At 48.5% G+C, this 26,189-nt stretch overlaps 11 protein-coding genes across 11 annotated transcripts; 6 read left to right on the top strand and 5 right to left on the bottom strand.

Annotated features, from left to right (window-relative positions):
* Positions 1-1,405: 1,405 nt before the first annotated feature.
* On the top strand, positions 1,406-2,427 carry M431DRAFT_6858 (hypothetical protein; the record flags this gene model as incomplete). Its single annotated transcript, XM_024921764.1, has 4 exons — positions 1,406-1,482; positions 1,549-1,735; positions 1,814-2,100; positions 2,163-2,427. The coding sequence occupies 4 exons, from the start codon at positions 1,406-1,408 to the stop codon at positions 2,425-2,427; spliced, it is 816 nt and encodes a 271-aa protein (XP_024772986.1).
* Positions 2,428-2,919: 492 nt separating this feature from the next.
* M431DRAFT_532115 (hypothetical protein) lies at positions 2,920-5,038 on the top strand (the record flags this gene model as incomplete). Its single annotated transcript, XM_024920850.1, is given in 7 exon segments — positions 2,920-2,964; positions 2,984-2,993; positions 3,268-3,519; positions 3,690-3,815; positions 3,874-3,929; positions 3,977-4,081; positions 4,140-5,038. The coding sequence occupies 7 exon segments, from the start codon at positions 2,920-2,922 to the stop codon at positions 4,677-4,679; spliced, it is 1,134 nt and encodes a 377-aa protein (XP_024772985.1). The 3' UTR covers positions 4,680-5,038.
* A 1,084-nt stretch (positions 5,039-6,122) lies between these two features.
* Positions 6,123-7,381, top strand: M431DRAFT_509593 (glycoside hydrolase family 18 protein). Its single transcript, XM_024919324.1, has one exon. It carries the CDS (start codon positions 6,179-6,181, stop codon positions 7,250-7,252), a length of 1,074 nt encoding a protein of 357 aa, XP_024772984.1. The 5' UTR covers positions 6,123-6,178; the 3' UTR covers positions 7,253-7,381.
* A 636-nt stretch (positions 7,382-8,017) lies between these two features.
* On the bottom strand, positions 8,018-9,669 carry M431DRAFT_532113 (hypothetical protein; the record flags this gene model as incomplete). Its single annotated transcript, XM_024920849.1, has 4 exons — positions 8,018-8,929; positions 9,009-9,214; positions 9,295-9,417; positions 9,480-9,669. 4 exons carry the CDS (start codon positions 9,667-9,669, stop codon positions 8,198-8,200), a joined length of 1,251 nt encoding a protein of 416 aa, XP_024772983.1. The 3' UTR covers positions 8,018-8,197.
* Positions 9,670-10,092: 423 nt separating this feature from the next.
* Positions 10,093-11,205, bottom strand: M431DRAFT_89155 (hypothetical protein; the record flags this gene model as incomplete). The annotated part of the gene is made up of 2 exons (XM_024923989.1): positions 10,093-10,996; positions 11,084-11,205. The coding sequence occupies 2 exons, from the start codon at positions 11,203-11,205 to the stop codon at positions 10,093-10,095; spliced, it is 1,026 nt and encodes a 341-aa protein (XP_024772982.1).
* A 1,347-nt stretch (positions 11,206-12,552) lies between these two features.
* M431DRAFT_17906 (hypothetical protein) lies at positions 12,553-13,186 on the top strand (the record flags this gene model as incomplete). The annotated part of the gene is made up of 2 exons (XM_024913105.1): positions 12,553-12,812; positions 12,881-13,186. Exon 2 carries the CDS (start codon positions 12,881-12,883, stop codon positions 13,184-13,186), a length of 306 nt encoding a protein of 101 aa, XP_024772981.1. The 5' UTR covers positions 12,553-12,812.
* Positions 13,187-13,504: 318 nt separating this feature from the next.
* On the bottom strand, positions 13,505-14,017 carry M431DRAFT_52559 (hypothetical protein; the record flags this gene model as incomplete). Its single annotated transcript, XM_024920626.1, has 1 exon — positions 13,505-14,017. A coding segment is annotated over one exon (513 nt), but the record flags the coding sequence as incomplete, so codon positions are not given.
* Positions 14,018-17,002: 2,985 nt separating this feature from the next.
* Positions 17,003-18,980, top strand: M431DRAFT_17904 (hypothetical protein). Its single transcript, XM_024913104.1, has 7 exons — positions 17,003-17,218; positions 17,273-17,690; positions 17,756-18,147; positions 18,206-18,277; positions 18,348-18,445; positions 18,497-18,581; positions 18,638-18,980. The coding sequence occupies exons 1-7, from the start codon at positions 17,153-17,155 to the stop codon at positions 18,959-18,961; spliced, it is 1,455 nt and encodes a 484-aa protein (XP_024772979.1). The 5' UTR covers positions 17,003-17,152; the 3' UTR covers positions 18,962-18,980.
* A 281-nt stretch (positions 18,981-19,261) lies between these two features.
* M431DRAFT_509588 (hypothetical protein) lies at positions 19,262-21,851 on the top strand. Its single transcript, XM_024919323.1, has 3 exons — positions 19,262-20,207; positions 20,278-20,458; positions 20,527-21,851. Exons 1-3 carry the CDS (start codon positions 19,334-19,336, stop codon positions 21,773-21,775), a joined length of 2,304 nt encoding a protein of 767 aa, XP_024772978.1. The 5' UTR covers positions 19,262-19,333; the 3' UTR covers positions 21,776-21,851.
* Positions 21,852-21,887: 36 nt separating this feature from the next.
* M431DRAFT_496599 (hypothetical protein) lies at positions 21,888-23,767 on the bottom strand (the record flags this gene model as incomplete). The annotated part of the gene is made up of 2 exons (XM_024917510.1): positions 21,888-22,023; positions 22,077-23,767. 2 exons carry the CDS (start codon positions 23,765-23,767, stop codon positions 21,888-21,890), a joined length of 1,827 nt encoding a protein of 608 aa, XP_024772977.1.
* A 662-nt stretch (positions 23,768-24,429) lies between these two features.
* M431DRAFT_88572 (hypothetical protein) lies at positions 24,430-25,790 on the bottom strand (the record flags this gene model as incomplete). The annotated part of the gene is made up of 5 exons (XM_024923923.1): positions 24,430-24,607; positions 24,662-25,345; positions 25,400-25,494; positions 25,553-25,604; positions 25,666-25,790. The coding sequence occupies 5 exons, from the start codon at positions 25,788-25,790 to the stop codon at positions 24,430-24,432; spliced, it is 1,134 nt and encodes a 377-aa protein (XP_024772976.1).
* Between the last annotated feature and the right edge of the window lie 399 nt (positions 25,791-26,189).

Genomic DNA, 26,189 nt, shown 5'->3' with positions numbered 1-26,189 from the left:
GAGAAGAGGCAAGAAACTCTGCAAAAGAAGAGCCCTGTCCGGTCAATACATATACCGATCCGAGGCAGGCGACTGCTTACGGCATCAATTCGTTCATCTCTGTTGGATCGAGCCGAAGCCTTTGGTTCGTTGGCAGAGGCTTGTCGTTTCTGACACATGCAAGTGGCGCAAACAAAGAGCCCAGGACACGAGCTGCGGTTCAGCCACTCAGCAAGCCATTCAACAAAAGACGCCAAAGTAGGGCGAGGCATTGTCCCAATTTCTAGTTCAGAATGTGTACGGATAGTTTGTATCTTATGTTGCCTCTCGCTACCCATTCCTATTCAAGAGGCGAGGCAAAGATGACAAGTTCTCGTCAAAAATGATGAGAGGAATTTGGTATCATTTCTTTTTCCCTATTGCTTGACTAGTAGTAAGCAAATGATATACATGATCCTGCAAGCGGAGGCTCTTTTGGTCATGTTGCCTCGAATTCGGTATCTCCCGACAGATTGGCTCGTGTTGTTCGGCTAGCCCCGTGAAGACGAACAAACTATCGAATATTTCCCACATCTATCCGCAATACGTGCAGCGCAAGCAGGCCATGCTATTTCGGAATGCGTGACTAACATTGCCATAGAGCCTCATACGCGTACCGTCAACGAACCAGCGTAGAGCCTCACATTTTTAATAAACTTCCCGATTACAGTAACGAGTTCGTCGCATGCATCGTGTCAGCCCTTGGGGAGAAGGTTGGTCTATTTTCAGACACAATTGTCGAGCTCGGCCCATCGGTAGCTTTAGAGCTATCCCCTAGTAGATGGAACCGCCTTGACTAGAGCTTACTGCTTGGAATCCCCCTCAGAACAGCTTCATATCCGACTGTTAGGGACATGAGAGGATACTGGCCCGGATTTGCTCGCTCTTTGTGCAAATGATTGTCTGCGAGAGAAATTAGTTCCATTAGTCGTGGTCATGATCTGAGCCCTTTTTCAACTTTCAGACTACTCTCTGGGGTGAGATATCGTGCGCTGAAGATGGCTATGCTAACAGTTCACCCAACACCTACCAACGCCCCGTCAGCATCATTTCCTGGTAGCCCAGCCAAGGGTTTTCGATGCAAGCCAATCAGCCCACGTCATGGAGCCTCAGTTCAAGTCTGAAAGGATTGATCAGCCCGAAGCCGAATGGAATCACGAATCAGGTTCAGACAGACTTTGGGGCTAGTACTGCCCCTGTCATCGAGATTCCAGCTGTAATAACTGGAGTTGCCTTGTAATTCAGCATGGGGCATTGATATATTAAGGCCATGAGTTGTCAATTATGGCTCTTGTGCTCTGTAGTTTTGTACGCTCTGGTTTCCACAAGCCTCTCAACACCAAAAGAAGCCATCGTCGTTTAAGCGTCCCATTCAACTCAGTACATTATGTCTCGCCTCATCGATAGACTCCCCACACCTGAAAAGGTGAGGGAGAAGGAGCTAATTGTCTTCAGCCGCAGCCGGTATGGTCTATTCGTCTTTATGGATGTTTTAGTGGCATCTATCTAACGCGTCATTGATCTTTTTAGTGTTGGAACCTTCTCTCTATATCAAGCCCTCCAGATGCTCGGATACAAGCCCTACCACATGTACGAAGTTGTCCAACAGGGTGTCACCCATCTCCAGCTATTCGAAGAGTCTCTGAGGTGCAAATACTTGGGCGCTGGAAAACCATACGGCAAAGCCGAATTTGACAAGTGGCTCGCCAACTACGATGTGAGCTTGACTCTCTCCCCATCCCAATATGTTTGACTGTGGGTTTTATATATGCTAACCAGATAAAACCATGACAAGGCCATCGTCGAGATCCCTCAGTTCTTTATCGAAGAGTTTATCGAATTCTACCCCAATGCGAAATTCATGATCGTCGAACGCGATGTCGATGCCTGGGAACGATCAGTATACAACAGCATCGCAGAGCCCATCGAGGCGGGGAAGAAGTTCCCTTTGAATGTTATCCGATACATTGACAGCTTCATCGAAGTATTTGTCACTCTTCATGATGCGTTTGAACAGGTCATGTTTCATGGAAAGGGCCTGAGAGCAGGGATGGAAGATGCAAAGAGAGATAACGTCTTGGAGTATATCCCCTTTCCACTCTGACGTATATGCGACGTAAAGCTAACGCCGTACGAAACTGTAGCGCCGAAAAGGTGAAGAGATTGGCTCCAAAGGACCAGCTTCTTGCATGCACTCTAGAAGGCGGGTTTGGCTGGGAGCAAATCTGTCCTTTCCTCGGCAAGGAGATTCCTAAGCAGCGCTACCCTAAAGGCAATGCGCCGGCTGAGTTCCAGGCGCTTCTGAAGAATGTGATTGGACCTCACATTAGAAACTCGATGCTCAAGGTCTTGGGGACGGCGCTGGTGCCTGTGGTCGGCGTGGCGATGTTGACCTACATGAAGCAGTGATGGGTGATGGAAGTTGAACTGGTGGGATCGATGGAGTTTGTTGGACTTGCGAATCGTTATCATGGCGTATACTATGTTGGGATCTTTACTGATGCATGTCGGTGTTGGGCATCTTTGGCACGCGATTTTGTTTCGTAAATGTAATGCACCGGCTGGCCGGGCTCGGAGTATATCATGCTTCAATTCGGGGGAGTGACTGAGGCGTGGACGGATCCCAGTTTTGTCAGCTCCTTTGTGCATCTTGTCTAGCGCAGTGCTAGATACGTGGGTAGATTTTTCAGGGTATTCTCAATGTTATAAATGGAATAGAAGACTAGATATTGCGGATGTCCTCTGAACCCAGACTGTTTTGTATTTTCACTACTGACTGGTTCCGATAGGGTTCCGACCTGTGTGGATGGAAGAAATGTGCCATCTCACCAGATTAAATTGCCAAGCTGGGATCCCGTTTCCATAATGCAATAGAGGTAAAGATAGACTTTCCAAACAAAAATGTATCGACATGAGCATAAGTGGAATCTGACACTGGGATGCTGGGTAATATACGTATATGTAGCTAAGTGCATGTATGTTGGAGTGCCGGCTAGCAAATCTCTAGATAAAATGTAACTATCTTCTTACAACCCATCGACTATAACTTATCTGAGCCATTAGAGTCGTTGTTGTCTAGGTGATTGGGCAAAACTCTTTGCGTGACGCGAACGAAAATTGTAAAAGTGCAAGTAGAGTTTACATTTACGAGAAAGAGACAACGATGGCCCTCACGTGTTGCCAGGAGCTCAACACGGTGCACCGAGCTTGTGCAAACTTGTCTCTTACACCTCTTTCTCTCACCAATAGGCGATATTCCATTCATTCCAGAAGGTATTTCATTTATTCTATCGTTAATTCTTGACCATCAGACTCCGAACTTTTATCCAACCGCCATGAACACCAAACCCGGCGACGGCAAGATAGCCAGCAAACAGGAAGCGAAGAAAACACAGCCACCTAATATTCAAAGGAGGACCTCTCCATTCGCAGACAATCCATGTCCTACGCATCATCGCCCTGATGTTAATTGCATGTCCTGCCGAGAATATGTGGCTACACGTATTAGCCAAAATCTCGCAGCTCCGCCCCTGGCCTCTACATCGAGAGTAGCGGGAGCAAGGCACCAGCCCCCAGGACCAGAAACAGCTGCAAAGCAAGATGGGACCAAACTCGATCCAAGAGTTAACCTTGAACTTGACTTTGGGACGGATAATTGCTTCCTAATACAGTATCTTTGTCGTATTCCCTTCTTGATCGCGATCACGAGCTGACGTCTTCTAGCACAGCGCCCTGTTTATATTGCACATTCGGTTTAGTAGACGGGGATCCCAGATATCTATGCCGAGTAGATTCCTGTAAGTAACAAACTACGCTTCTAAATGATGATTGCTCTACTAATCTGACACTGTCTAGTTGCTGACAACGGGTGCTGTGTCGAATGCAACTTGGCTCGGAAAAGGTGCACTCGGGTGAGTTAACCCCATTGAGTGCGATTAAAAAGACTAACATGAGGTAGATTGGCTTCAAGCCTCTCACGGATGAAACCGTCAATTTGATGATGAGACGGAAAGGCGCGTGTGTGCTTTTCCAGAGTGAAGGGCGTACGGAGAAGACCAAGGCAGTAAGTAGAATGACCCATTTGATGGCCCCGCGCTTATATATTCGTGCGATACATGCAGATGCTCGACCTGATGGTATGTGATGCAATAGCATATATGGTGGACATGTGGAAATGTGGAATGTTTTTGGAGCTCCTGGATTCTCATGTGCAATCGACTGGCCCTGCGAAGAAGGTGACGAAGACGAAAAAGAAGAAGAAGGACGTGAATCCAAAGTCTGAGTCCAAAGAAGCGAGCACCGATAAAGAAGCAAGCCCCGACAAAGAAGCAAGCCCCGACAAAGAAGCAGGCCCCGACAAAGAAGCAGGCATCGACAAAGAAGCAGGCATCAACAAAGAAGCAGGATTCGATAAAAAAGCAAGCATCAGTCAAGAAGCAGACATTGACAAAGAAGCAAGCATCAACAAAGAAGCAGGATTCGATAAAGAGGCAAGCTCCGACAAAGAAACAAGCCTCGACAAAGAAGCAAGCCTCGACAAAGCAGCAGAATTCGATCAAGAAGAAGGCATCAGCAAAGAAGCAGACATTGATAACGAAGCAAGTACCGATGAAGACGCAAGCACTGACGAAGACGCTTCAGGCGGTGCCTCGATTCTGTGATAGACTTCCCGGAGGCTCCTCTCACGACTTGGACATGACGCTTTTCTTTGGCCTTTGTTTATTTAGAGCGAGGATATGGTGGCAGAGTACGAGTTCATAGCGAGTGCGTTTTGTCTAGCGAACACTAAGGTAGTATGAATTCACATACCTAGCAGGTTACATGATATACGAAACCTTATCCATCTAGATGATGCCGATCTATGCGGTAGAGATAGTAGTAGTCGATGATTAGCAGAGAGTCCGGAATATAGTGGATAAGCTAGCAAAAGATACCCGTGGACGAGACGAGGGTAACGATAGCAACCGATACATGTACTTGAAGGGCCAGGGGGATGAAGCGCGCTTCCTCTGCATCTCACTATGACACATATGTACATAGACAGCAACAGTAATGGTTGCCGAGATGCTGCAGACATGCACGAGTACCCACTCCGCTAATTAAACAAATATAGCAGGCTGTCAGGCCTTGCACGTGTTGTGTGTGCTTTGTCCCGCTGTCTTGTCACCTTTAAACGGATGCCTTGATTTTGCCAAAATAGGGTCACTGCTCTGCAGCTCTGCGCAGCCTATGAAGACTCCAGCATGCCTAATTGCGGAATCCTAGATTTGTTGATTTATTATTAGTGCAATGGCGCATCTGACTACTATGAGACAATAACATTATGGCGAAACTTTAATCCCCAGTTGTCTCAAAAGATGACGGACGGACAGGGGTTCGTGGCGCCCGTAGTGATTAGATTTGCCTCATGCCACTCTCGGAAGCCAGATGCCGCCTTATCACAGATAGATCAAGGAAAACATCCCAAAGAGTATCCGTTTCTGTGATGGAAACGGCTCTTGGCAGCCATATCCGTAAGTACGGCGCGTGAGGAATGGCGCTATCGTGGTGATGGAAACTTGCAGCCACGGCTAATTCGCCTGGAGGTTCGATAAGTGCTTGCTCTAGCGTGGCAACCAAGACACAACCTTGGCAAACAGACGCACCTATGAGATTCCAGCCTGGACGACCCCCGGCCAGGTCCCCGCTCCCGTGCCGACGGAACGGCCTTTGACTTTTAACATTTGACGCTTGGCGTGGCCGAGTCGGGAAGGTTGCATGAACCTGAGCGTTCCGAAGGGAGAAGCTGGCTTTGGGTCGAGGGCTCTCGATTATTGGAATTTCATGCGAGTGTTGGCGCTGTGAGTGGGTTTTGGAGAGGGGGAGAAAGCAGGAGGAGGTTCTTGGCAGTCTAAAGGCCCGAATCTAGAACTAATTGTCGGCGGAAGTGAAGGCTGCCAAGTGAGAGGGAGCACGTGTAAGTTGAAAGCCCCCTCGATGTGATGTTGGGGCAGATTCAACCGGTAGTGGGTGCATGAGAGAGAGAGAAAGGGAGTAGCAAGGATGACTGCACGTATATAAGTCGGTCCCCGTGCCGTCTTGGCGATGGGAATCTGGAGGACGCCTTCATCTGCTTGTCTTATCCACCCCCCTGAGCTTTGTTGGAGCCATCTGTCTCACGATGAAGTCGGTCCTTGTTTACCTCACGTCCGCGCTGGCGACTCTGTCGCTGGCCAGCCCCGTCAAGAATCTCCGGGCCGAGCCGACTGATCTGCCGCGTCTGATTGTCTACTTCCAGACGACTCACGACTCCAACAATAACCCCATCTCGATGCTGCCGCTCATCAACGAGAAGGGCATTGCGCTAACGCATCTGATTGTGTGCTCATTCCACATCAACCAGGGCGGCGTCGTGCACCTCAACGACTTCCCGCCCGATGACCCTCACTTCTACACGCTGTGGAATGAGACCATCACGATGAAGCAGGCCGGCGTTAAGGTCATGGGCATGGTGGGCGGAGCTGCCCCCGGATCCTTCAACACACAGACGCTGGACTCCACGGACTCTGCCACCTTTGAGCTTTACTACGGCCAGCTGCGCGATGTCATCACCAACTTCCAGCTCGAGGGCATGGATCTCGACGTTGAGCAGCCCATGAGCTTGGCTGGCATCACGCGTCTCATTGCTCGCCTCAGGGCGGACTTTGGCCCAGACTTCCTCATCACCCTGGCGCCTGTTGCGTCGGCGCTGGAGAACAGCTCCAACCTCTCTGGCTTCAACTACAACTCCCTGAGGGCTGCACAGGCCTCCAACATTGACTGGTACAACACGCAGTTCTACAGCGGCTTCGGCAGCATGTCGACGACGAGCGACTACGACCGCATCGTGGCTAATGGCTACACGCCCGACACGGTTGTGGCAGGACAGCTGACGACGCCCGATGGAGGCGGTTGGATTCCCACGAGCAATCTCAACACCACCATTATCTCGCTGGTTAACGAGTACGGCCAGATTGGCGGTGTCATGGGCTGGGAGTACTTCAACAGCTTGCCTGGCGGCACGGCCGAGCCATGGGAGTGGGCGCAGATTGTGACTGAGATTCTGCGTCCCAACTTGGTGCCTGACTTGAAGATTACTCAGGAGGATGCGGACCGTCTGCAGACCGCTTATGCTGACAGCGTCAAGGCGACGGGTAAGGATAAGAGCTTCGTCAAGAAGCCGTCGGTGAATTACCATGCCATGGTCAACGCTTAGGCGTGAAAGCTGAGGCTATATATATGTATATACATTCATATGCTGGATACAATTGTTTATATATCTAGATGACTGCTAGCGAGATATCCATGAAGCAAGAATGAAATTGAGATGAAACAAGATGCATAGACTTTTTTTTTTTTTTTTTGGCGCATGAATGCAGTGATCATGTACTGTAGTAATGAAGAATAGCCTGATGTCTTGGTTGGAATCAAGCATATGTCTAAGTGTAACTAGGCGATCCAGTGATCGCCTTGCAGGGGGTCTCGCAGCGTGTAACCTTGCATATGCCGGGGTGGTCATCTGGGCGACGATCGAGGTAAGAATCGGGACGATCATGAGACGGTGTGATGCACTGGATCAAAACGGTGCAGATCTTTTGAGACCTGTTTTTGGCTGGCGAGGAAGTTTGATGGGGTGGCCATTGTTGAGACATCTAAGCGATGAACATATGCATCTATATATAGTTTCATGGAACTGAAGAGAAAAACGAGATGTGATTCATGTTATACAAGCAAGCGGAGGTTAGAAAAAGCGAGACCGCAAAATGAATAAGTGTATAGATTTGATAATATAAGCACCTGGTTAGCTATTAAACTAACGCAGTATAAAAATAATACTAAGTAGTAGATAAATATAAATATAATAGCAGTTACTAGAGAAATATAGATATAGTAGTAGTTATTAGAGAAATATAACTATAGTAGCAATTACTAAAGAAGTATAGATATAATAGCAGTTACTAGAAAATATAGATATAGTACTCCGTAGCAGATGCTCAAAGAGTTAGGATTTGTAGGCGTAATATTTGAGGCGCGTGTGTTCGTAACCTTTTCAGTCTCGGTTTTTCTGTCCCCCGCTTGACAAGTACACTCAGTGATATGCGCCTGTCCTACACCAAATGACTTTTCCTGCTCAAGAGTCTTCCATCGTTGGCTCTCCATCTCATGCGGCTGTTGATTGCATCCTCTCCCGACGCATTGAATCCCACCATGCCGACTCCCGCCACCCGTTCAAGCACTGGGGATACTCGGGCATCTTACCCTCCAGACTCGCATCGTGTGAAAGCGCCACGAATACAGTCTCGTCCTGGTCTAGCTCTCTGAGCTTCTCAATGGACTTGATTGCCACAGCTGTATCTGTATGCATGCTGGTTCCGCCAGGACATCCTGTCAGACTCACTTGGCGGCTGCCATTGAGCAGAGCGCGATGATGACAACAATCACCACCCAAGATAACCCATTCATCAGGCTTTGTCTGAGCTAATCCGATGACATGACCTGGGAGATGGCCTGGAGTGTCAACAATGAAGAAGCTGCCGTCGCCGAAGAAGTCGTGAACATGTGAGAAAGGACCCAGCTCAGTCCATCTGTCCTTCGTCCAGCTCAGCTCCGTGTAATTGTCACGATCCAGGAGCGAGCCCAGCATCGTGGAATTCGGGTTAGTGGGGTACGCTGGCAATGCAGCTTCTTTTGTTCCCGGCCCTGTGATGTAGGGAATATTGGGAAATGTCGAGGGGTCTCCAATGTGGTCAAAGTGAATATGGCTGAGTACGATGGCGCTGAGGGAGTCTGGCGAGATTGGGCCCTCGGAAAGCAGATCGCGCGCATCTTTGGGGACATAGGGCTCAAAAATATGATCGATGGATCGATTGAGTGGCGGAATAACATCAAAATCCTAAAATTTTGAGAGAGAATTACTGAGTTAGGGTTTCGTTGAGATACATGATATATAGGCTCTTCAAGGAAGGACACACCTTTGGCATACCAGCATCAAACAGAATATTCTTTCCCGACGGATTGCATATGAGGAAGCTATAGTCAGGAAAGCGGCTTCGTGCTTTCATAATATCATCGTCGCCGTCTTCGAACAGCCATTTGTCGGGCAAATGTACCCACCCCGTTGGAAGGGCGTAGACTTGGACGTTTTTGGGTGAGGCAAACGAGGATAAGAGACCCATGACTAGAGAGGACAAAGAGGGGTTTTTATGAACAACTGAGTCAATTGAATGAGTGATGGAGTAAATTTATTGGAAAACATACCTGAATCTTGCTTTATTATATGATTCTCCAGAGGGCGTATCGTAAGAGCACCTCCGGCTTCATTACGGACCCTGGGGCCGGACCGGACAAGTTCTCGACCCCGTAATCCCCGTTCATCCTTGGCTAAACTATATGTATTATATGATATTTCTCGGGTTTATAGACCGCATTTTGGTTAAACTGACAATGCCGCGGTTGCAAGCCCGCTTTGGACCGGATGACGCTGGTATACTGTGACAACTCGGCGCCCTGTGACTCAAATTCTCCCGTTTCGGCGTGAAATGACTCCGACAAAGAAACAAAAGATAATCGACAAATAGTTCTAGCGACAAGTTTCGGACATGGATCAGAAGCGATTCGGACATGTTCAAGCATAGTCACGGAGTTTATAGATTAGGTTATACAGTCTCCATGGAAATGACTTGGTCTTTCTGACTGTCAGCGCGGATAGCGATGTGGCGTCACTTGGAATAGATTTAGTGCATACAATGATGGTGAGTTGCGACAGGGGCTTGTCAGACGCTTACATGTACTTGCCATTTTCTATATACTGCGTGATGCCCACCGATATTTTGCTGGTCTTCCTATAATGCCCTTTCGCTTGTCAGTTTAATGAAACACGTGAGCCCATGGAATATATCTGGCAGCGCGATTGACCTTGGCAACTTGACTATTTCAACTTCTTGGTATTAACTATAGACTTATGACTTATTCAAGCCAGTTTCTATCCCTTTGAAGCACCCCATTTTTTAAACGACAATCCACATACGCCCCCAACTTTAAACTCATCAAACCACTTTAGTGCTTGTGCTCATGATCATGGGCGGTTCCGCAGCATGAGCCACCCATAGCGGCTCTGGCAAGCTGAGCACGAGTAGCAGGACGAGCTGCGGGCAGCAGGTCTCGGCCCATGAGATCAGGCAGAGGAGAGGTATCACGAGCCTCAACAGAGCCCTCCTCACGCTTGGCAATGTTGGAGGTGTAGACCATGTTGAGCCAGTTGGCCAGACGGTAACCGCCCTTTGCAATCTGCAGCTCGACGGTGTCGATAACGGAGTTGTAGTAAGTAGGGTACAGGTCGCCCTTTTGCAGGGCAGCAGCGCCGTTGGGCATGACGACAGTGCAGACGAGGGCGTTGGCATCGGTGGCCCAGCGAGTGGCGGTGGTGATGACATCGCTGATGGTGTCGCCCTTGATCCAGCTTGCGGCCTGGGACTTGTATGTTCCAGAGGTGATTTCGCTGATGAGCGTGTTGGCCCAGGTCTGAGCATCGGTAAGAGAGTCGCCGCCAATGAGGGCCTCGGGGATGTAAGTGTCCCAGTCAGAGTGCAGGTTGTCGCTGTAGCCCTGGAACGTGACGCTGATGTCGTTGCCACCGACTTCGTAGGCCTCGTCGTGCAGGGGCTGGGTAATGTCGCCTACAAAGTGGACGAGGAACTTGAGAGCCTCGGCGGTGTTGGCCGTGGAGAGGCGGCCGTCTCCAACTCGCTGGGTGTAGTTGGCCATGGCCGAGATGGAGCAGCCACCACTGCCGCAGTCTCGGTCATAGTCGACGTTGCATGAGGATGGGGGGTTGTCCTCAGCGTCGATGAAGTGGAAGGGAGCCGAGAACTTGCCAGCCGCAGTGGTGCGGTAGGTATCAGCCCAAGAGGCGATGCTGGCCAAGTAAGAGCTGGAGGTGTCATTGAGAACTCCCTGAGCCCTATTGTCTTTTGTCAGTGTCTTTGTCCATTGTTCTAATTCATTTACACCAGTTTGCGCGACAACTTCTTCGACATTGCACACTTACCATGATGCCGTGGCAGCGTTCAGATAGTGCTGTGCAACGTAGGCGACGGTTGCGTGGCCCAAGACTCCCCAAGCATTGGCGCCCTGGAGCGTAGCCAGAGTCACCAAGGCAACCTTTGACATGGAAGACATTGTTGTGATGATATTTTAGCTGGGCTTAGCTTTGCAGATCAGATGGATCTCCCCGAGGTCTTGGCAGATTCAGTGGCGACGAAGAAGACCGTCATCTTGGCAAGCCGGGCATCTGGTTTTATATCTTTTCATCATAGTCTCATTTTTTTCAGCTCTGCCAGCGTCAACAATATCATCCCCAATCTTTTCTCCCTTCTTCTCTCTTAGAGCCGTATCAGGAGCCCTATCTCGACCACGACTTATCCAGAACCGATCTCATGAGCTTCCCCGCGGCCTTGATGCCCGTTTCAGCAGGTCAACAGGATCGGCATTGCGCCTGGCCGGCGATTCGGCATCTAGCGGAGCTGCCTCGAGGGCGCGCATGTGCCATCTTGATAGTGTGATAGGAGGATAGACGTGCGGGACTTTTGACTCCCTTGTGCTGCCCGATTTGGCTTCGGTCTGCGAAGTCTGTGTGTGTCTGAATGAACATAGACGAGCCGACACTAGCGAGGTGTTTGGTGCAAGCAGGGCAACGAAGCGAGCCCTATTTCCCGGATATTTTAGATCTGGGTTGAGTTCGATGGAAGATGCGGCAAGGCTAAGGTGGATGATTAATATACTCGTACATGAAAAATTATCTGATGAAAATAGAGGTTGAGCCTATTGAAGGCCAGATTCGAGGCGCGTGTGATGGCTTCCCTGTTCTAGACATTTCGCCTGTGGGGGCGTCTTTCTTGTGCTCACTTTTATAGAGGTCCAAGTACGCTATAGTAGATTGTGTGCAGATCTTGATATTTATTTTGGTGCTGAGTCAAGGAGATGCCTATAACAGCATAATGTGTTGCTGTCTAGATGTAACGAGGTGGTGGGCTAGCAGAATCTAGCATCCTATATTAGCAGCCAAGCCCGCCGCTGTTGTTTTGGCGCCGCTCCATACACCGCTATTTAGAATGCTTATGTAGGTTGTTTCAATGTTATAAAAGACCACGCAGCACATCCTCTCTTTATGCGAAGCAACAATGATTACTTGGACCGTCTTAACGCGTCTGCCAACTTGCCTTCCAATACAACCTTTAACACGGGCCGGCCCGGGCTAGAGTGATCCTGCTGCTTGGTAACGTTGAAGCCGGCCAACGCTGTGGACAACGTGCCCTTGTGGCGGAATAACAATTCAAGTAGACGCTTAAGGCTAATTCAACCATACTACTCTAGATTCTGCTAGTTGTACAGCCTAGATTCAACGGCGTTCGTTCTTATCTCTCAGAGCAAAAAGAGAAACGGCAAAATGGTGCCGTTTTACTCCGTTTTTGCCCCTCTCAGTTCTAGCCCTTGGACACGCGAGCCTCCACTATTCGCGTGCTTCACATGCTTCACATGCTGTGTACATGTAATCAAGCATTCTTAATGGAGTCGTCTCCCCGGCTCGGCATTGGGTACCAATTGGGCCTTTTCCCTGATGCAACCCCCTGCATCCTTCTCACACCACTTGCCGTTCTCCCCCCCGCTGAGCAATTGGGGGATCCTCTCAGCTTAACAGGCCCTCAGACTAACCCTTTCCATGTTCCATTTCAGCTGGCAATAGATTGCAAGAAAGACGCCCAATCTACGGAGATCAAGTAAGGCGTAGAATTTAGTGCTACAACCACTGGTGCTGATACAATCACATATTGACCTAGTTGTGTAGATGTCCAACAAAATCACCGATGCTCGCCTGGAATGGCTAGAGGCGACAAAGCGGCGGAAAAGCTTGCTCCTCCAGCAGCTTGAAGAGGAGGAGAAGAAGATGGGGGGCGACAACAAGGACATTGTGTCCTCTTCGGCGGGTGGTGATGATGCCGCGGCGGCAGCGCAACAAGACCCCGACAAGGCGCAGGACGCACTCAACACGCATCAATTGAACATTGACCGATTCAAGGAGGAGCTTGCGGCGATTGAAAAGGAGTTCGAGTCTTGGCAGGAAATGGGATTCAGCTTGCCCGCCTCCAAGTGATGGCGGCAACGCGGCAACGGAAAAGTCAGCGTATTGGATTGCTTGCTTGGAGCAGGACGTTTCATCTGCTCTTCTCTTTTTCTTCTCTATACATATTTTCTCGCTTGTCGGGAATTCGTTTGCCTGCGCTTTCATGTTATCACGTATATCACGAATTAGATGACGATATGATAAGTCAATGACAGCCAGCTTTCTATGCAAATAATCGGCGGAAACCACCGAAGATATATACATTATGGTGATATTTCTCCTCCTCTAATTGTTCTCTTTGTTTTTTGCATCTCACCTTGAACAATATTAATTAGATGACGCGCGGGTAATAGCCGCCATGAAACCTTTGAGCGCATTGTTCATGCAGGCTCCTTCTTCAATAACCTCTTGAATATTCTTAATGCATCCGCTTGTGCTGTGATACATGAACCCAATGGCATCCTTATTGAACAGATCCTCGCCCAGTAGAGTCGTCAGGGCCACATAGTCATTGCAGTCGAGGCCGCAGAAGCCATTCTCCACGTAACATGGCGCGTGCGACGCGAAGGCTGCGTCACTGATGCTCTTGCAGGTAGCATCGCTCGAAGACACCACGGGAACGAGATTTCTCTGCAGGCAGTTGATGGCGCCCGTCAAGAACTTTTGTCCACGAGGAGAAAAGCGATCGAGGTTTCCGATGAACTTGTTGCAGATCTTGTGTCCGTAATCGAGGGCGTACGAGTGTGTGCTTCCATCACAGGGTACTGAGGCCTCGACGCATTGTTTATAAAAGTCGCAATTGTGAAGCGGAGGGTTTTGACAAGTGCTTGCGCACATTGGGGACGCGGATTCGGAACTGCAGATATTGTTTCGAAGTGACTGCTGAGACTCGACTTCCGACTCGAATTTAGGTTTGAACTGCAACTCAACCTCAACTGCAGTTGAGTTTTGGTTCAACGTGTCGTCACTGGCTCGGCCCAATTGCATTAATGTGAGACCAATGGCCACGAGGCTGTGTAGGGACTTCATCTTGGATTGGAACTTGACGTAACAGACAGCAATACACAAAAGGAAAGATGAGACGTATACTTGCGACAACGTAAAAATGACGGTGATATATACATATATTTACGTCAGGGGCACTGTTGAGTAATATAACAAATCTGCAAGTAGTCCTACAGTATGCATGCATGTAGGTAATCGTGGTCATGATCCGGTACCCGTATCAATCCACGAGACGTCAGCTCGTCCGACATTGACCAACTCTCCTTACTCTTGAGATGAAGTTCAGACGAAGCTCGGGGAGATCCTTCCGTCCTGACGATCCACAGAAAGTGGGCAGACCAAAGAACGATCGCCGAAGGGATCTCCTGTACCACGCATCGGGCGCTATTACTAAACGTATTACTCTGAATAGCAGGTAACCCTGGAGATATATGTTTCATAAGTAATAGGTCCCCAAATCCTTGCATCCTATACTTCGTATACGCTCTTGAGAGCGTATTTTTGGCTACCGACTTATGCAAACATGCTTCCAACCGCTTGGCAATTCCAGCTCCCCACAATCTTACGTGTGAAAGCCGCACTTGGAAAGAATTCATTTCATCTATATGTGAATGGTGCCTTTCAACTTTCTATTAGAAAGAAATGAGAAGGAAGTAGAAGTGAAAGATTTGTTCGAGACAGAAAAGGAGGGCTTTGAGTCATACAGACGAATAGGGCATCATCACTGGACTCAATTTCGCCCCATTTCGACGTCCCGTGAGGGAGAAGGATCAAGCCGCCGCGATAGCGTCGGAGCGCGGAATGCGAGGTCCGAGTCGTATTTGATCTTATCGACTATTAATTTACTATTTATTAAACGTAACAAGACATTGAACTCTCAGGTATCCGTGCTCAAAACCCTTGCAATGAAACGGTATCTTGATCTATTCTGGGCTACGCTATGATTAGGCCTGTTGTTGAGGCATTGCCACTGGCACTGGCTTGGTAAGCAAGAGTAACTTCTTTGTATCTATCGCCTTATATGCTCATTGAATGACCACACCTAATGACAGCTTGCGATTTAAAGGCTTCTCTATAACCGCGTACAACCTAGTTTGCTACTGCCTTCTTGGTCACCTACTAATCTTGCTGTCCGAAACAATGATATGGAGATAAAATGACATGCAGTACTCCGTGTTTTGCCATGTATTTAACAATCAACTTAAGCTTATTGGTAAAAGCGGAAGATCGAACTGATCACGAATAGGTAATATGCGATATTAGTATGGAGAGTCTTTATCTAGAACATATGTGTGGTGGTAAGCTGATGGGTAAGTAGGTGGTGAGCTACCTGCATGTTAGAGTACGCCAACTCATGCACCCTAAAGGGCTATACGATGCCGCTATCAGTAAGAGCGGCATTAGTATCTTCCGATGAGGGCAGAAAATAGACACAGAAGAGGTTATTACGGCTTGATGTGCCTGAAAATGCAGGGCTTAAAATAAGCATGCTTTCAGATCTTGGCACTGCAGCTTTGGGCAAAATGGCATTGCCCTACTCCATATTAAGCCAAAGATAATGCTAAAGGCTGGTGAATTGATCACACCTGATGCTTAGTTCCCGATTTCATTGGTCAGATATATTACTCTGTATTGTGCACACAATGTTGAGAATGCCATTCAAACGTCCTCTTTCCCACATGGCCCAAAGAAGATACCGGACTGTGAGGTAAGACGAATCATTTTCAAGGCGGAAGCCACTGTTTTCGTCCAGAATATATCTCATGTTTCATTACTGATGTCCGTCATATACTGAATTTGCCTAGAATGAAGATTCGATATGATCTTGTGGGTCACCCCCCCGGTGGTGAACTTGATGCGCCCTGGCCCACCTGCAAAATTCACGTCTCAGCATCTTAATGCGGTATCACAGACAGTTAGATTGCAGTAGATAACTCGCTCACGATCACAGACCAAAGTTCAGCAAGATGGGTTGACTTTCGCCTTGAGTTGAAGCTCAAGCCCCTGAGTAAAATTCTGTGATGAGATAACTTAATAAGCAAGGAGTTAACAACAATTAAAAGCGACATTAAAGTATTTAATACGGAATTCAATCATCCAGACCAATCCTATAGAATCACCGATTCAACGAGTAATTTCCTCTATGACTTCCATCTCCTCAACGAGAGAAACCCCTGACTCGAAATTGAAAGACAAAATAACTTGGGGACTAGGTATGAGGGACACTCTCGACAAAGACCGTGGTCACAAATCAGATTTAAGCGCTAGGGCAACATCAACATGCCGACTCCGCATCGTATTGCGGGCGAACGCCAGAGTGAGACGCCGAGCAGGCTTCAACCATTGTGGAGATCAATGGCTCGGCATATTAATGGACATAATGACAACTGGGCTCATAAATCCATTCGCGATCCGGGAACCGAAAAATATGTGTCGGCGAACCATCCCGTAAATCTCAGCCTGTTGACCGATCGGCTTGACAAGGCCGCTTAAGCTATTATATTGGAGTTTACGGGGTAAACGCACTTCTTGCCATGACTACTGATGTGACCACACTGAGGCAAACACTCCGCATCCAGCATTGGTCTAGATCTCGTCGTAATTCAGCATTAGAACATCTACAAGCACGTGGTGGCTGCTGCTGTCGCTAACAAACCGTTCCATTTCTCCCAGCCGTAAGCCCGTAGCGCAAACGTCAAGGTCAGCGATTGGCGCCACGTTATCGGCATCTCTCCGCCGACAGCGGCCCCATGGCGCCGATGTTCGCAAAAGGTGGACTGCTCCTTTAGGCTGTTGGAGATGCGGAGAGAGATCTGGGGTAATTCCTGGGGAAGAGAAGAAGAGAATGCTATATGTACAACGGCTCGATCTCGAAATTGTTCAATCTGTGGGGTAATCGATCCATTGAGCGTCTTGGGTGTCACCATTCGCTGAAGGATTGCAATTCTTGAAGAACTTCCAAGCATATTCCATCAGCTTCTCGCAACGAATATGGCGGCGGAGAAAGAAGACTTTGCCGGCGTCCACATGGACGAGGACATTGAAACAACAAAAGAGGTATGCATTGCAACTCTCGAATCTCTAGCCAACCCTTTGCTAATACCGCTATAGCACTTGTCTGATGCCCGCGATGGATCATCATTGGCACACATCGACACTGCTCGATCCAGGGCCTTGGTGCGGAAACAAGACTTGAGGATCATTCCAATCACGGCAGGAATCTATCTTCTGTGCTACCTTGACAGATCAAACATTGGAAATGCAAAGGTCTTGAACGCGTCGACAGGCAATGATCTCTTGACCGAAACGCACATGACCAACTACCAGTACACAATCGCGCTCATGGTCTTTCTTATTGCGTATGCGATTTTTGAAGTTCCATCCAACTATTTCCTTAAGAAGCTGAAGCCGAGCCGATGGATTGCCTTCCTCATGTTTTCGTGGGGAACCATCACGATGTGCATTGCTGCGACACAGAACCACTCGTCAGTAACGGCAGTACGATTCCTCCTGGGAGTTGTTGAAGCAGGTAAGTAGTGGATATCTTCACATCTTGAGAAGAATCGCGTACGGTTACTAATCGCTCTCGTTAAGGATTATTCCCCGGCTTGGTCTACTACTTGACGTTTTGGTACCGCGTAGATGAACGATCGATTCGAGTTGCTGCTATCCTGGCATCTGCCACCCTGGCTGGTGCCTTTGGTGGCGCGATTGCCTTTGGTGTCGGTCATATGAACCAAGTGAGCGGCATCTCTGCTTGGCGCTGGCTCTTCATCATCGAGGGAGCCCCATCTGTGGCTTCTTCCCTTTTGGTCTGGTTCTTCCTCCCGGATTACCCCGAGACAGTATCATGGCTGTCGACCGAGGAGAAGGACTTTGCGGCTTTGCGACTCTCTGATCAGGGTTCTCATGGGTCTGGCAAACCTCTAACGTGGGAGGAAGCCAAGTCTACACTCTTTGAATGGAGACTCTGGGCCCATTACTTTGTAAGAAAGTTTCTGTTATGGATTTGAAACGAATCACCGCTGACGACTGTTGTTCCAGATTTACTTTGGCATTTCTACTCCATTCTCGAGTTTGTCACTCTTCACGCCGTCCATTGTTGCTGGATTAGGAGTAAGCTTGGTTCTCTCAATCTCTAGCTACCCATTTGAGAAGTAGGCATTGACAAGCGACACCCTATTAGTTTACCGATCTCAAGGCCCAGCTCATGACTGTGCCTCCCTACGCGGCGGCTTACGTTGTGACCTTGCTCGCTTCATGGTCTGGAGACCACTTCAACAAGTGAGTTGATGATTAGCAAATCACAAATCGCTGAAACTGACTATTACCAAGGCGTGCCTTGCACTCGGCCGGATTTTCTCTCCTTGGAGCTGTAGGCTTCATTGCATCAGCTACACTTCCAGCCGATCACTTTGCAGTACGTCATGCTCGTCTTCTTCTTGGATCGCTCTCTCAACTAACGTTGTTGTCCAGTCTCGCTACGGCTGCCTCATTATCGCAACTTGCGGTTCATTTGCCTGCATTCCCCCATTGCTGGGCTGGCTTTCCTCGAATTTGTATTCCACTGCTGCAATTGGCCTGGCTATTGCGCTCAACATTTCCATGGGAGCACCGGGCCAGATCGTCGGCGTGTGGATCTACAAGGCAGACGAGGCGAAGAAGGGATATCCCACTGGGCACTGGACCAATGCAGGCTTGCTCCTCTTTGTGTCGGCTTCTTGTGTCGGCATGCACTGTTACTATGTGTGGCGCAACCGGAACGGTGGAGCAGGAAATGGCGTCTTCTTCAAGTACTAAGAAGTGCAATAGATATTCTAATCACTCGTTGTAATTGTAAATACAATTGCAATTTCATTTAATTGCCAAGCTCGTCTTTGAACGCTCTCAAATATCAGATATTAGATGCCAATAGTGAAAGTATCTGTAGTTTTGTATGTGAACAGAGGCCGTGTTCGGATGTCCTTTGCCGCAGTGCGGATATCGGACCGACGAGTCCTCAACATCAGCGGGCGGATAAAAAGCCGGGCTGGAGGGCGCGTTTTAGCAGCTAATTCCAGCCTACAGTGCCCTGTTCAGACCATCTCAGCAGCCCGAGGACGATATTGTTTTCTCCGAAATTATCGGCCTGGCCCCTCCGAAGGTCCCAGTGACAATGTCAGACCAAGTGAGATGAGCGTCGACGCATCCCAGATTCAGGCGTGCGACCGCTGCCATCGGCGCAAGACAAGGTGTGATAAGACACGGCCGGAATGCAGTCCTTGCAAGAAGTCAAGGTCGGCATGTGTCTATTCTGAGAGGGTCAAAGAGCCCACATTTCCGCGAAGTCATGTCCAGACTCTTGAGCGCCGGATTCAGCAGCTTGAGGCGGCGAACAAGGCACTTACATCGGCCAATAAGGCCCATCGAACGGTCGTCCACAGAGCGGCACGAGATGGGGAAGATCGATCCAGCTCGCGGTCTTCTATCGCCAGCGATAACGAAGTTGCGAATGAGGTGACCTTTCTTTCTACTAGTGTTGGCGGTGATAGCCTTTTCCTAGGACCGACCAGTGGTATCATTCTTGCTAGTCTGGTGAGAGCCGGTGTCGCGGTCGATGTCGAAAGAGATGCACCAACCTCATCTGTATCTTCTGTGCCTCCTCACCGAAGTCCCGGAAGGACAGATTGGGACACCGGGGATCGTTCACTTCCGGCGGAACAGCTTGCTCGAAGTCTCATCGAAGCATATCTGGCACACGATCATCTTAGCTACCCCTTTTTGCATCCCCGGGCGGTAAGGGCCGTGGTGGACGGTATCTATAGCGATGCGAGCTTTGAAAAGACGCACCCCTTTGAGATGTTCATGTTCCACATGATCTTGGCTATCGCTACATCTCAAGTATACAAGTTCAACTGGAGAGTCTTGCCGGATGCAGAAACGCATCTTCAAAAGGCCACCGACTATCTCAATGCCGTGCTGTTCGAGGGCGGGCTACGGGCTTTGCAAGCCATGCTACTGCTCTGCCAGTTCCGACTGAGCAATTCTACAAATCATGCTTCTGATAGTAAGTGAGCTCCAATGGGTCTTTTCCCTTGCTAAGGGAAACCATCTGTAACTAACAGCTCCATAATCAGGTCTCTGGCACATTGTTGGTATTGCGGTGCGCATGTGTTTCGAGCTCGGTTTACATCGCGAGGCCACGTACCGGACGGCTGGCTCGAGACGTGATACTGCCGATGTATCATTTCTATCACCCAAATATGAGGAAAACGAAGTTCGTCGAAGGTGTTTCTGGAGCGTTTATGCTCTCGACAGGTTAGTCCTTCTGAATATCGCTTGACTCTACAGAACATCTGCTAATGAGGAATGTGTCAATGTTATAGAGTCATATCCGTTACATTAGGGCGTCCGTTGGCTATCTGTGTTGAAGATATCGACGTTGAACTCCCGACCGATGACTTTGAAGAAACGGCGAGCGTGTCTACTCTGAGTCCGGGAAGTGACCGGGACTCTTCACAGATTCCGTCAAGATATCGCACGGCTATCTTTGTTCATATTGTACGCTATCGTGATATATGCGGCCGGTGCCTCACTTCACTGCATCGCGGCGTCAAAGGCGGTATTCAATCTTCAGCAGACTTTTACCAGAAGCGTGATCAGCTTGCCACCGAATTGAACGCATGGCGAGCAGAAACAAATCGTCTCAATACTCCGGATATGGACTTGTCGACTCCTCTTGCGGAAGCCCGATCTAGCTTTCGATCAAAAGCTTGGTATGAGCTTCTGTACCACAATGGCGTCCTCCTTCTCTACCGCCCGTCAGCTTTTACAGTCTCGGATGGACGAGATGGGTCTAATTTACAACACGTCTTTTCAGCAGCAAGGCAGTCGATTACACTCTACGCCTATTTGTTCCGATCGCGCAAGATCAATTTCTCTTGGATGGTGCTTCATGCAGTTTTCATGGCCGGAATATCCTACATATATGCCTTGAGTCGACATTTTCGTGAAAAGAGGCGTCGTCGTAATGGCGGAGAGGGCGATGGCAATCGATTCCAGCTGCTTCAGGAGCCGACCATTGTTGAGATTGTCAACGACTGTCGAGCATGTTCAAATGTCATTGTTGGCGTTTCCGAGAGGTGTAATTCTCAAAAGAACTGTCATGAAGTATTCGACCGTCTCAGTGATGCTCTCGTCGAGGACGCAGTAGAAGCACTTTCACATACTCGCCAGTCCGGCTCCCTAACCGCTCGACAAGACAACCATTCGGCTATGTTAGCTATACAATCTTTAAGCCAAACTCCAAGTAATGATATTAATATGCAAAATAGTCTTGTTTCTGAGCCGACATTGGCGGAAGTCGGACCTAACAACGGCGGATACCACTCTCGGGAGACGGCTTTTACGGGACTTAATGACAATGGCTTACAAGAGGATAGTGGAAGGCAGGCGTTCAGCCTCGGGACGCCTCTGGCAGCCGATAATGCTCTCCGAGACTGTTTACCTGAGCTTCAAAGGATGTATAATATGCCATGGGGAGATGATGCTATTTTGCAGCTCAGCAATGACTGGTTGGGCGAAATTGGAGGCTACGACAGATTCATGGGTAATGAATGGGACATGAATCAATGAATATGTACAACAGCATGCGATTCGCAAAGGAACGTTGCAAAATGGAGATTCAGGTGTTTAATATTTAATATCTTATCCTACAATGCATGTATGTGATCTTACAAGGTTTGCTTCATATCCGGCCTCTTTCTAAGAATGCTCTTGGTATATCCACATATTTGCTGCGCAAATACTCGGCAACTCCCTTTCCAAGCCCATCAATTCTATCCGATGACGCTATGCCTCCATTTAGATTGTCAAGTATCCGACTAGAATCATTCATTAGCATACGTTAATGTGCAAAGTAAGATAAAGTACTCACAAGTGGACAGCGTTGATGTTGGGAAACTCGACTCGTTCTACCCTTCTGTTCGGGTTGCCGCGATGCCAGTCCTCGCCCAAAAGTTCTTTGAGTTTGTGAACACTCAATAGGGTCCTCAGCCACGGATACTCTGAGGCATCTCGAACAAAGAAACCCACGTTGGAATTATCGGCTTTGTCACCCGACCTTGCATGGACAATGCTGCCGAGAGGAGCGAATTCGGTTGGGCCAAAGGATAAAAGGTCTACCGGATGTGTTGTGTCTGCCGATGGCCGTACTATGGGGTATGTTGATGTGATTCTTGGAGGATCAATCTTGATAACCTCTCCAGTGCTCAGCTGGACGTGGTGATCTACCAATGACAGCGGCATCAGTGCAGGGAACATCTCCATGAATGCCTTTGGTGTCATTGTTCGGAAGTCGAGGTTCATGTGGTAGCCGGGATAGCTCTGCATACGCAAGGCGTATATCGGGATCTTGAAGTTCATTTCATCAATGTCTTCCTTCTTGCGAGCTTGTGCAAACACTCTCAGTGACACGGTACCAGCCTGCTGAGATGATGGATTCTCAGCTGGTGTCCCGTAGAGCTCAATGCTGAGTTTGCTGAACCGACTGTCGCGGAAAATATGAGCCAGCTGATTCTTCATCATGGTAGCTTTTTCCACAACGTCTAATCCATTGATGTAGAATGTTGCTTCAGCCTGATAGCCTCCCCTGGCTGCTATCATGGCCTTGGTCGTAGCTGGAGGCGCCAATCCCTTGATGCCTGTTACCTTTATGCGATTTGTTGCCTCTTCCCTTACAGCAACGGCTGACAGATCGGCGACAACGTCCGGATTCAGGTAGAGGTGACCCTGAAGCTCATACAGCAATTGGGCTTTTACTGTCCCTTCTGTGACATGACCTCCTCCCTCTGCAGTTTTGGTAATGACGCAGCCGCCTTTAGAGTCGATCTCAGCAATGGGAAACGCAAGATCAACGAGGTCTGGAAGGAAGTCTTTGAAGCCGGAAAAGTTTGCTCCAACAACATATGGACCACATTCGATCAAATGGGCAGCCAGCAAAGATCCTGCCAGCTCGTCGAATTTGTCCTCTCCCCACCCATAGTACCACGCAGCTGCTCCCATTACTGGAGAAGCATCGGTGCATCTTCCACATATGACAATGTTGGCACCAGCTCGAAGAGCTGCTGTGATACCCCAACAGCCGATGTAGGCATTTCCAGCGCACGGCGTGAAGTTCCAGTCGTCAAGGGAGATTTCGGGATGGTCCAAGTGCTTGAAGCCCGTGTGCTTCTTGCCCGAGACTTTGTCCACGAGCAAGTCTGTGATGTCGTCTCCCAATACGGCGGCCACCACGCAATTCTCGTATCCTCGTTGCTCACAGAGGCGCCTCACTTTGTTGTATAGGCCCATGACATTCAATGCGCCAGCATTAGTTACGACTCGAATGTCCCGCGCAACGATGTCATCGATGCATTCTTCAAGCTGCTGGTAGAAGCCATTCTCATATCCTAGGCTCTCGTCGACCTCCTGTCTCGTGATGGCATTCCAAGCAATGTTCATCTCGGATAGCCAATCACCTGTGATGACATGGACATTCCCAGAGCGCACCATGCGTGCCATGGCATGCGGGTGGTCGCCCGTGGCACCGGAGACATTGCCAATACGAATGTGCGGTTTCTCAATCATTGCGGCTACTTGATGGTTCAGAAGATGTAAGAGCTAGAAGGTGTTATTGTAGACACGGCTCAGGTTTGCAACGTCGAAGCCATTACCCTTTCTACTAGCTAAGCAAAAGTCCACAGTGCCCCCTTACATCTATCTTGTATGTAATGGCAAACGAGGTCACCTAAACTTCACCCGAGGATCACATAGTTTCGGCCTCTTGGGATTCAGCCGATAGTAGGAGCTGGTGGACGGTCCAACTCGGCCGAGGGGTCACCGGTAAGTGACGCTGTCGGCGATCGGCAGCCGATGCCGACAAAGCCATTCCCCGCGAATCTTACTTTGTGTGGATAAGGGTCTACATGACTCGTGTTTTGCAAGATGACCCATCATGACCAAGAATCTCGAGATGCGCGTCCTTACCTCTTCTGATGCTGACAAGTCCAAGGGCGTGAAAATACTAGGTAATAGTAGCGAGGCACTTGTGTAGTGGAGCAATATCGAGAAGTCCTGCAGAGCATGATGAATTGGTGTGATACCCGGAGTACCAGGCGAGGCATCGCGACATTGCATTCTACCTCTTTATGAACTTTTGTCTAACGGGAGAGATACTTTCAAAAGCTCGTTATTTATATCGGTAGAAATGATAACTTTGAAAGGCTGAACAGCTAAATTATCTGATCTAATTACACTTGTAGTATTACTTTTCTTGCAACCCTCTTTTCAAACAAGTCATAGCCAAGAGCAGCATCATCTAGTGATAGTTCATGAGTAACATAGTTCCTTAATACATGCTGGTTCTCCCTTAGACATTGCAGTGCGTCGTTGAAGACCGTACGAACTGGGACCCGACCGAAGTTCATACTGCATCGGTGTGTAAGTTTGTAGCCACACCAAGTGAGTAAAGAGGCGACTTACGTTATGTTTTTAAGATAGCAGTCCAGTCCGGTGAATGGGAGATCGTCTTGGTGAAAGCCCACTGAAGATAAAATTCCACATGGACGCAACAACTCAAAGGCAGACTTGAGAGCTGCTGGGTTGCCTACCACTTCAATGACCGCGTCTGCTCCGCGACCTTGGGTCCGGGACTTGACTTCTTCTAATATATCGTGCTTGGAGAAGTTGAGTGGAATTGCGCCCAGCTGAGCGGCTTCTTCGAGGCGATCATCGACGCTGTCTACTGCCAAAACGGTCTGAATCCCTTTTGATCGAGCGGTGGCAATGGCACAGATACCGACAGGCCCACAACCGAGACAAACAACGACTGAGGACCTAAGAGCATCAAGAGATTGATCACCATTTGTGTGTCCATTTTGACCATCCGAAGTCGATTTTTGTTTATGAAAGCTTGTCAGTGGCGATTGCAACTGGTTTTGCAAACCTTCAATAGCCCGGCTGGCCCCATAATACCCAGTTGGAAAGATGTCGCACATCATGATGAGCAGAGACCTATCCAAATCTTCTGGTACAAGGTGTAGAGTGCCATCCGCAAAAGGTACTCTCACAAACTCAGCCTGTCCGCCATCGAGCTTTTGGGTTCCAAAGGCGACTCCCTCGACACATCGGTTGGTAAGTCCTTGTTTACAATACCAACATCTCAGACTAGTTGCATGTTATTATCATCGTTTAATCGTAATTATACATGAGTGAACATACCAGACAGGAGAGAATATGGAAACAACTTCATCACCAACTGCAAATCTGTTGACATCTGAGCCTACTTGGTCAACGATTCCAATGAATTCATGGCCCTAATAGTGGGAGATATATGTTAGCCTCTGTGTAAATTTGTTCAGTTGCCAAACATACCATAATGTGACCAGTAGCCGTTTTCTGGTGGCCACGATACATATGCAATTCACTATAAATTGTGAGCAACGCCTCACAAAGAGGTCTCTAATAGAAGAAAATCTGCACAGTACCTTCCACATATTCCAGCTACCTTGACCTTTACAATAGCATCCGTTTGATCGCGAATAGTTGGTTTGGCTCTCGTTTCGACGCCAACATCAAAGGCGCCCCGGAACACTACTGCTTTCATTGCCATTTTTGCTGAATTTGAACTTGAAAGGTTTCAAAGAGGCTCAAAAAAAATGTACACTCAATACCAATTATACTCTAGAAATATGATGTTGAGCCGAACATGTTAGCCTTTTCTACCCAGTACGTGCTGCATCATGTTATCGCCTTCATCATCTGGCGGAACAGCCGGTATCCATACAATTGCAAGCAGAAGCCGATGATGGGGTTCCTTAATAATACCATATACTTGAATTGCCAGGTTATTTTGGTTACAAGTGTTTCCTTTATCTGTTCGGCTTCTCGTAGTCGCCGAAAGAAGCCGAAAAGTGTCATGCTAGACACTAAACGCCCCCATAGATTTCTCAATATGCTGCATAGCAGTATGAACGTCATGACAGAAAATAAATTGACATTGATATAATAT

Source organism: Trichoderma harzianum (assembly GCF_003025095.1).
Source record: "Trichoderma harzianum CBS 226.95 unplaced genomic scaffold M431scaffold_8, whole genome shotgun sequence".
NCBI lineage: Eukaryota > Fungi > Ascomycota > Sordariomycetes > Hypocreales > Hypocreaceae > Trichoderma > Trichoderma harzianum.
The sequence above is the reverse complement of the archived record's forward strand: the minus strand, read 5'-3'. Positions and strand labels throughout refer to the sequence as shown.

Bases quoted from the DNA above. Each gene is read 5' to 3' on its own strand.
- M431DRAFT_509593 (XM_024919324.1), top strand. From the start codon at position 6,179: ATGAAGTCGGTCCTTGTTTACCTCACGTCCGCGCTGGCGACTCTGTCG.
- M431DRAFT_17904 (XM_024913104.1), top strand. From the start codon at position 17,153: ATGGCGGCGGAGAAAGAAGACTTTGCCGGCGTCCACATGGACGAGGAC. The intron at 18,278-18,347 runs GTAAGCTTGGTT...ACACCCTATTAG, and splicing joins CCATTGTTGCTGGATTAGGA to TTTACCGATCTCAAGGCCCA. The intron at 18,446-18,496 runs GTGAGTTGATGA...ACTATTACCAAG, and splicing joins TCTGGAGACCACTTCAACAA to GCGTGCCTTGCACTCGGCCG.
- M431DRAFT_509588 (XM_024919323.1), top strand. From the start codon at position 19,334: ATGAGCGTCGACGCATCCCAGATTCAGGCGTGCGACCGCTGCCATCGG. The intron at 20,208-20,277 runs GTAAGTGAGCTC...CTCCATAATCAG, and splicing joins TACAAATCATGCTTCTGATA to GTCTCTGGCACATTGTTGGT. The intron at 20,459-20,526 runs GTTAGTCCTTCT...TCAATGTTATAG, and splicing joins AGCGTTTATGCTCTCGACAG to AGTCATATCCGTTACATTAG.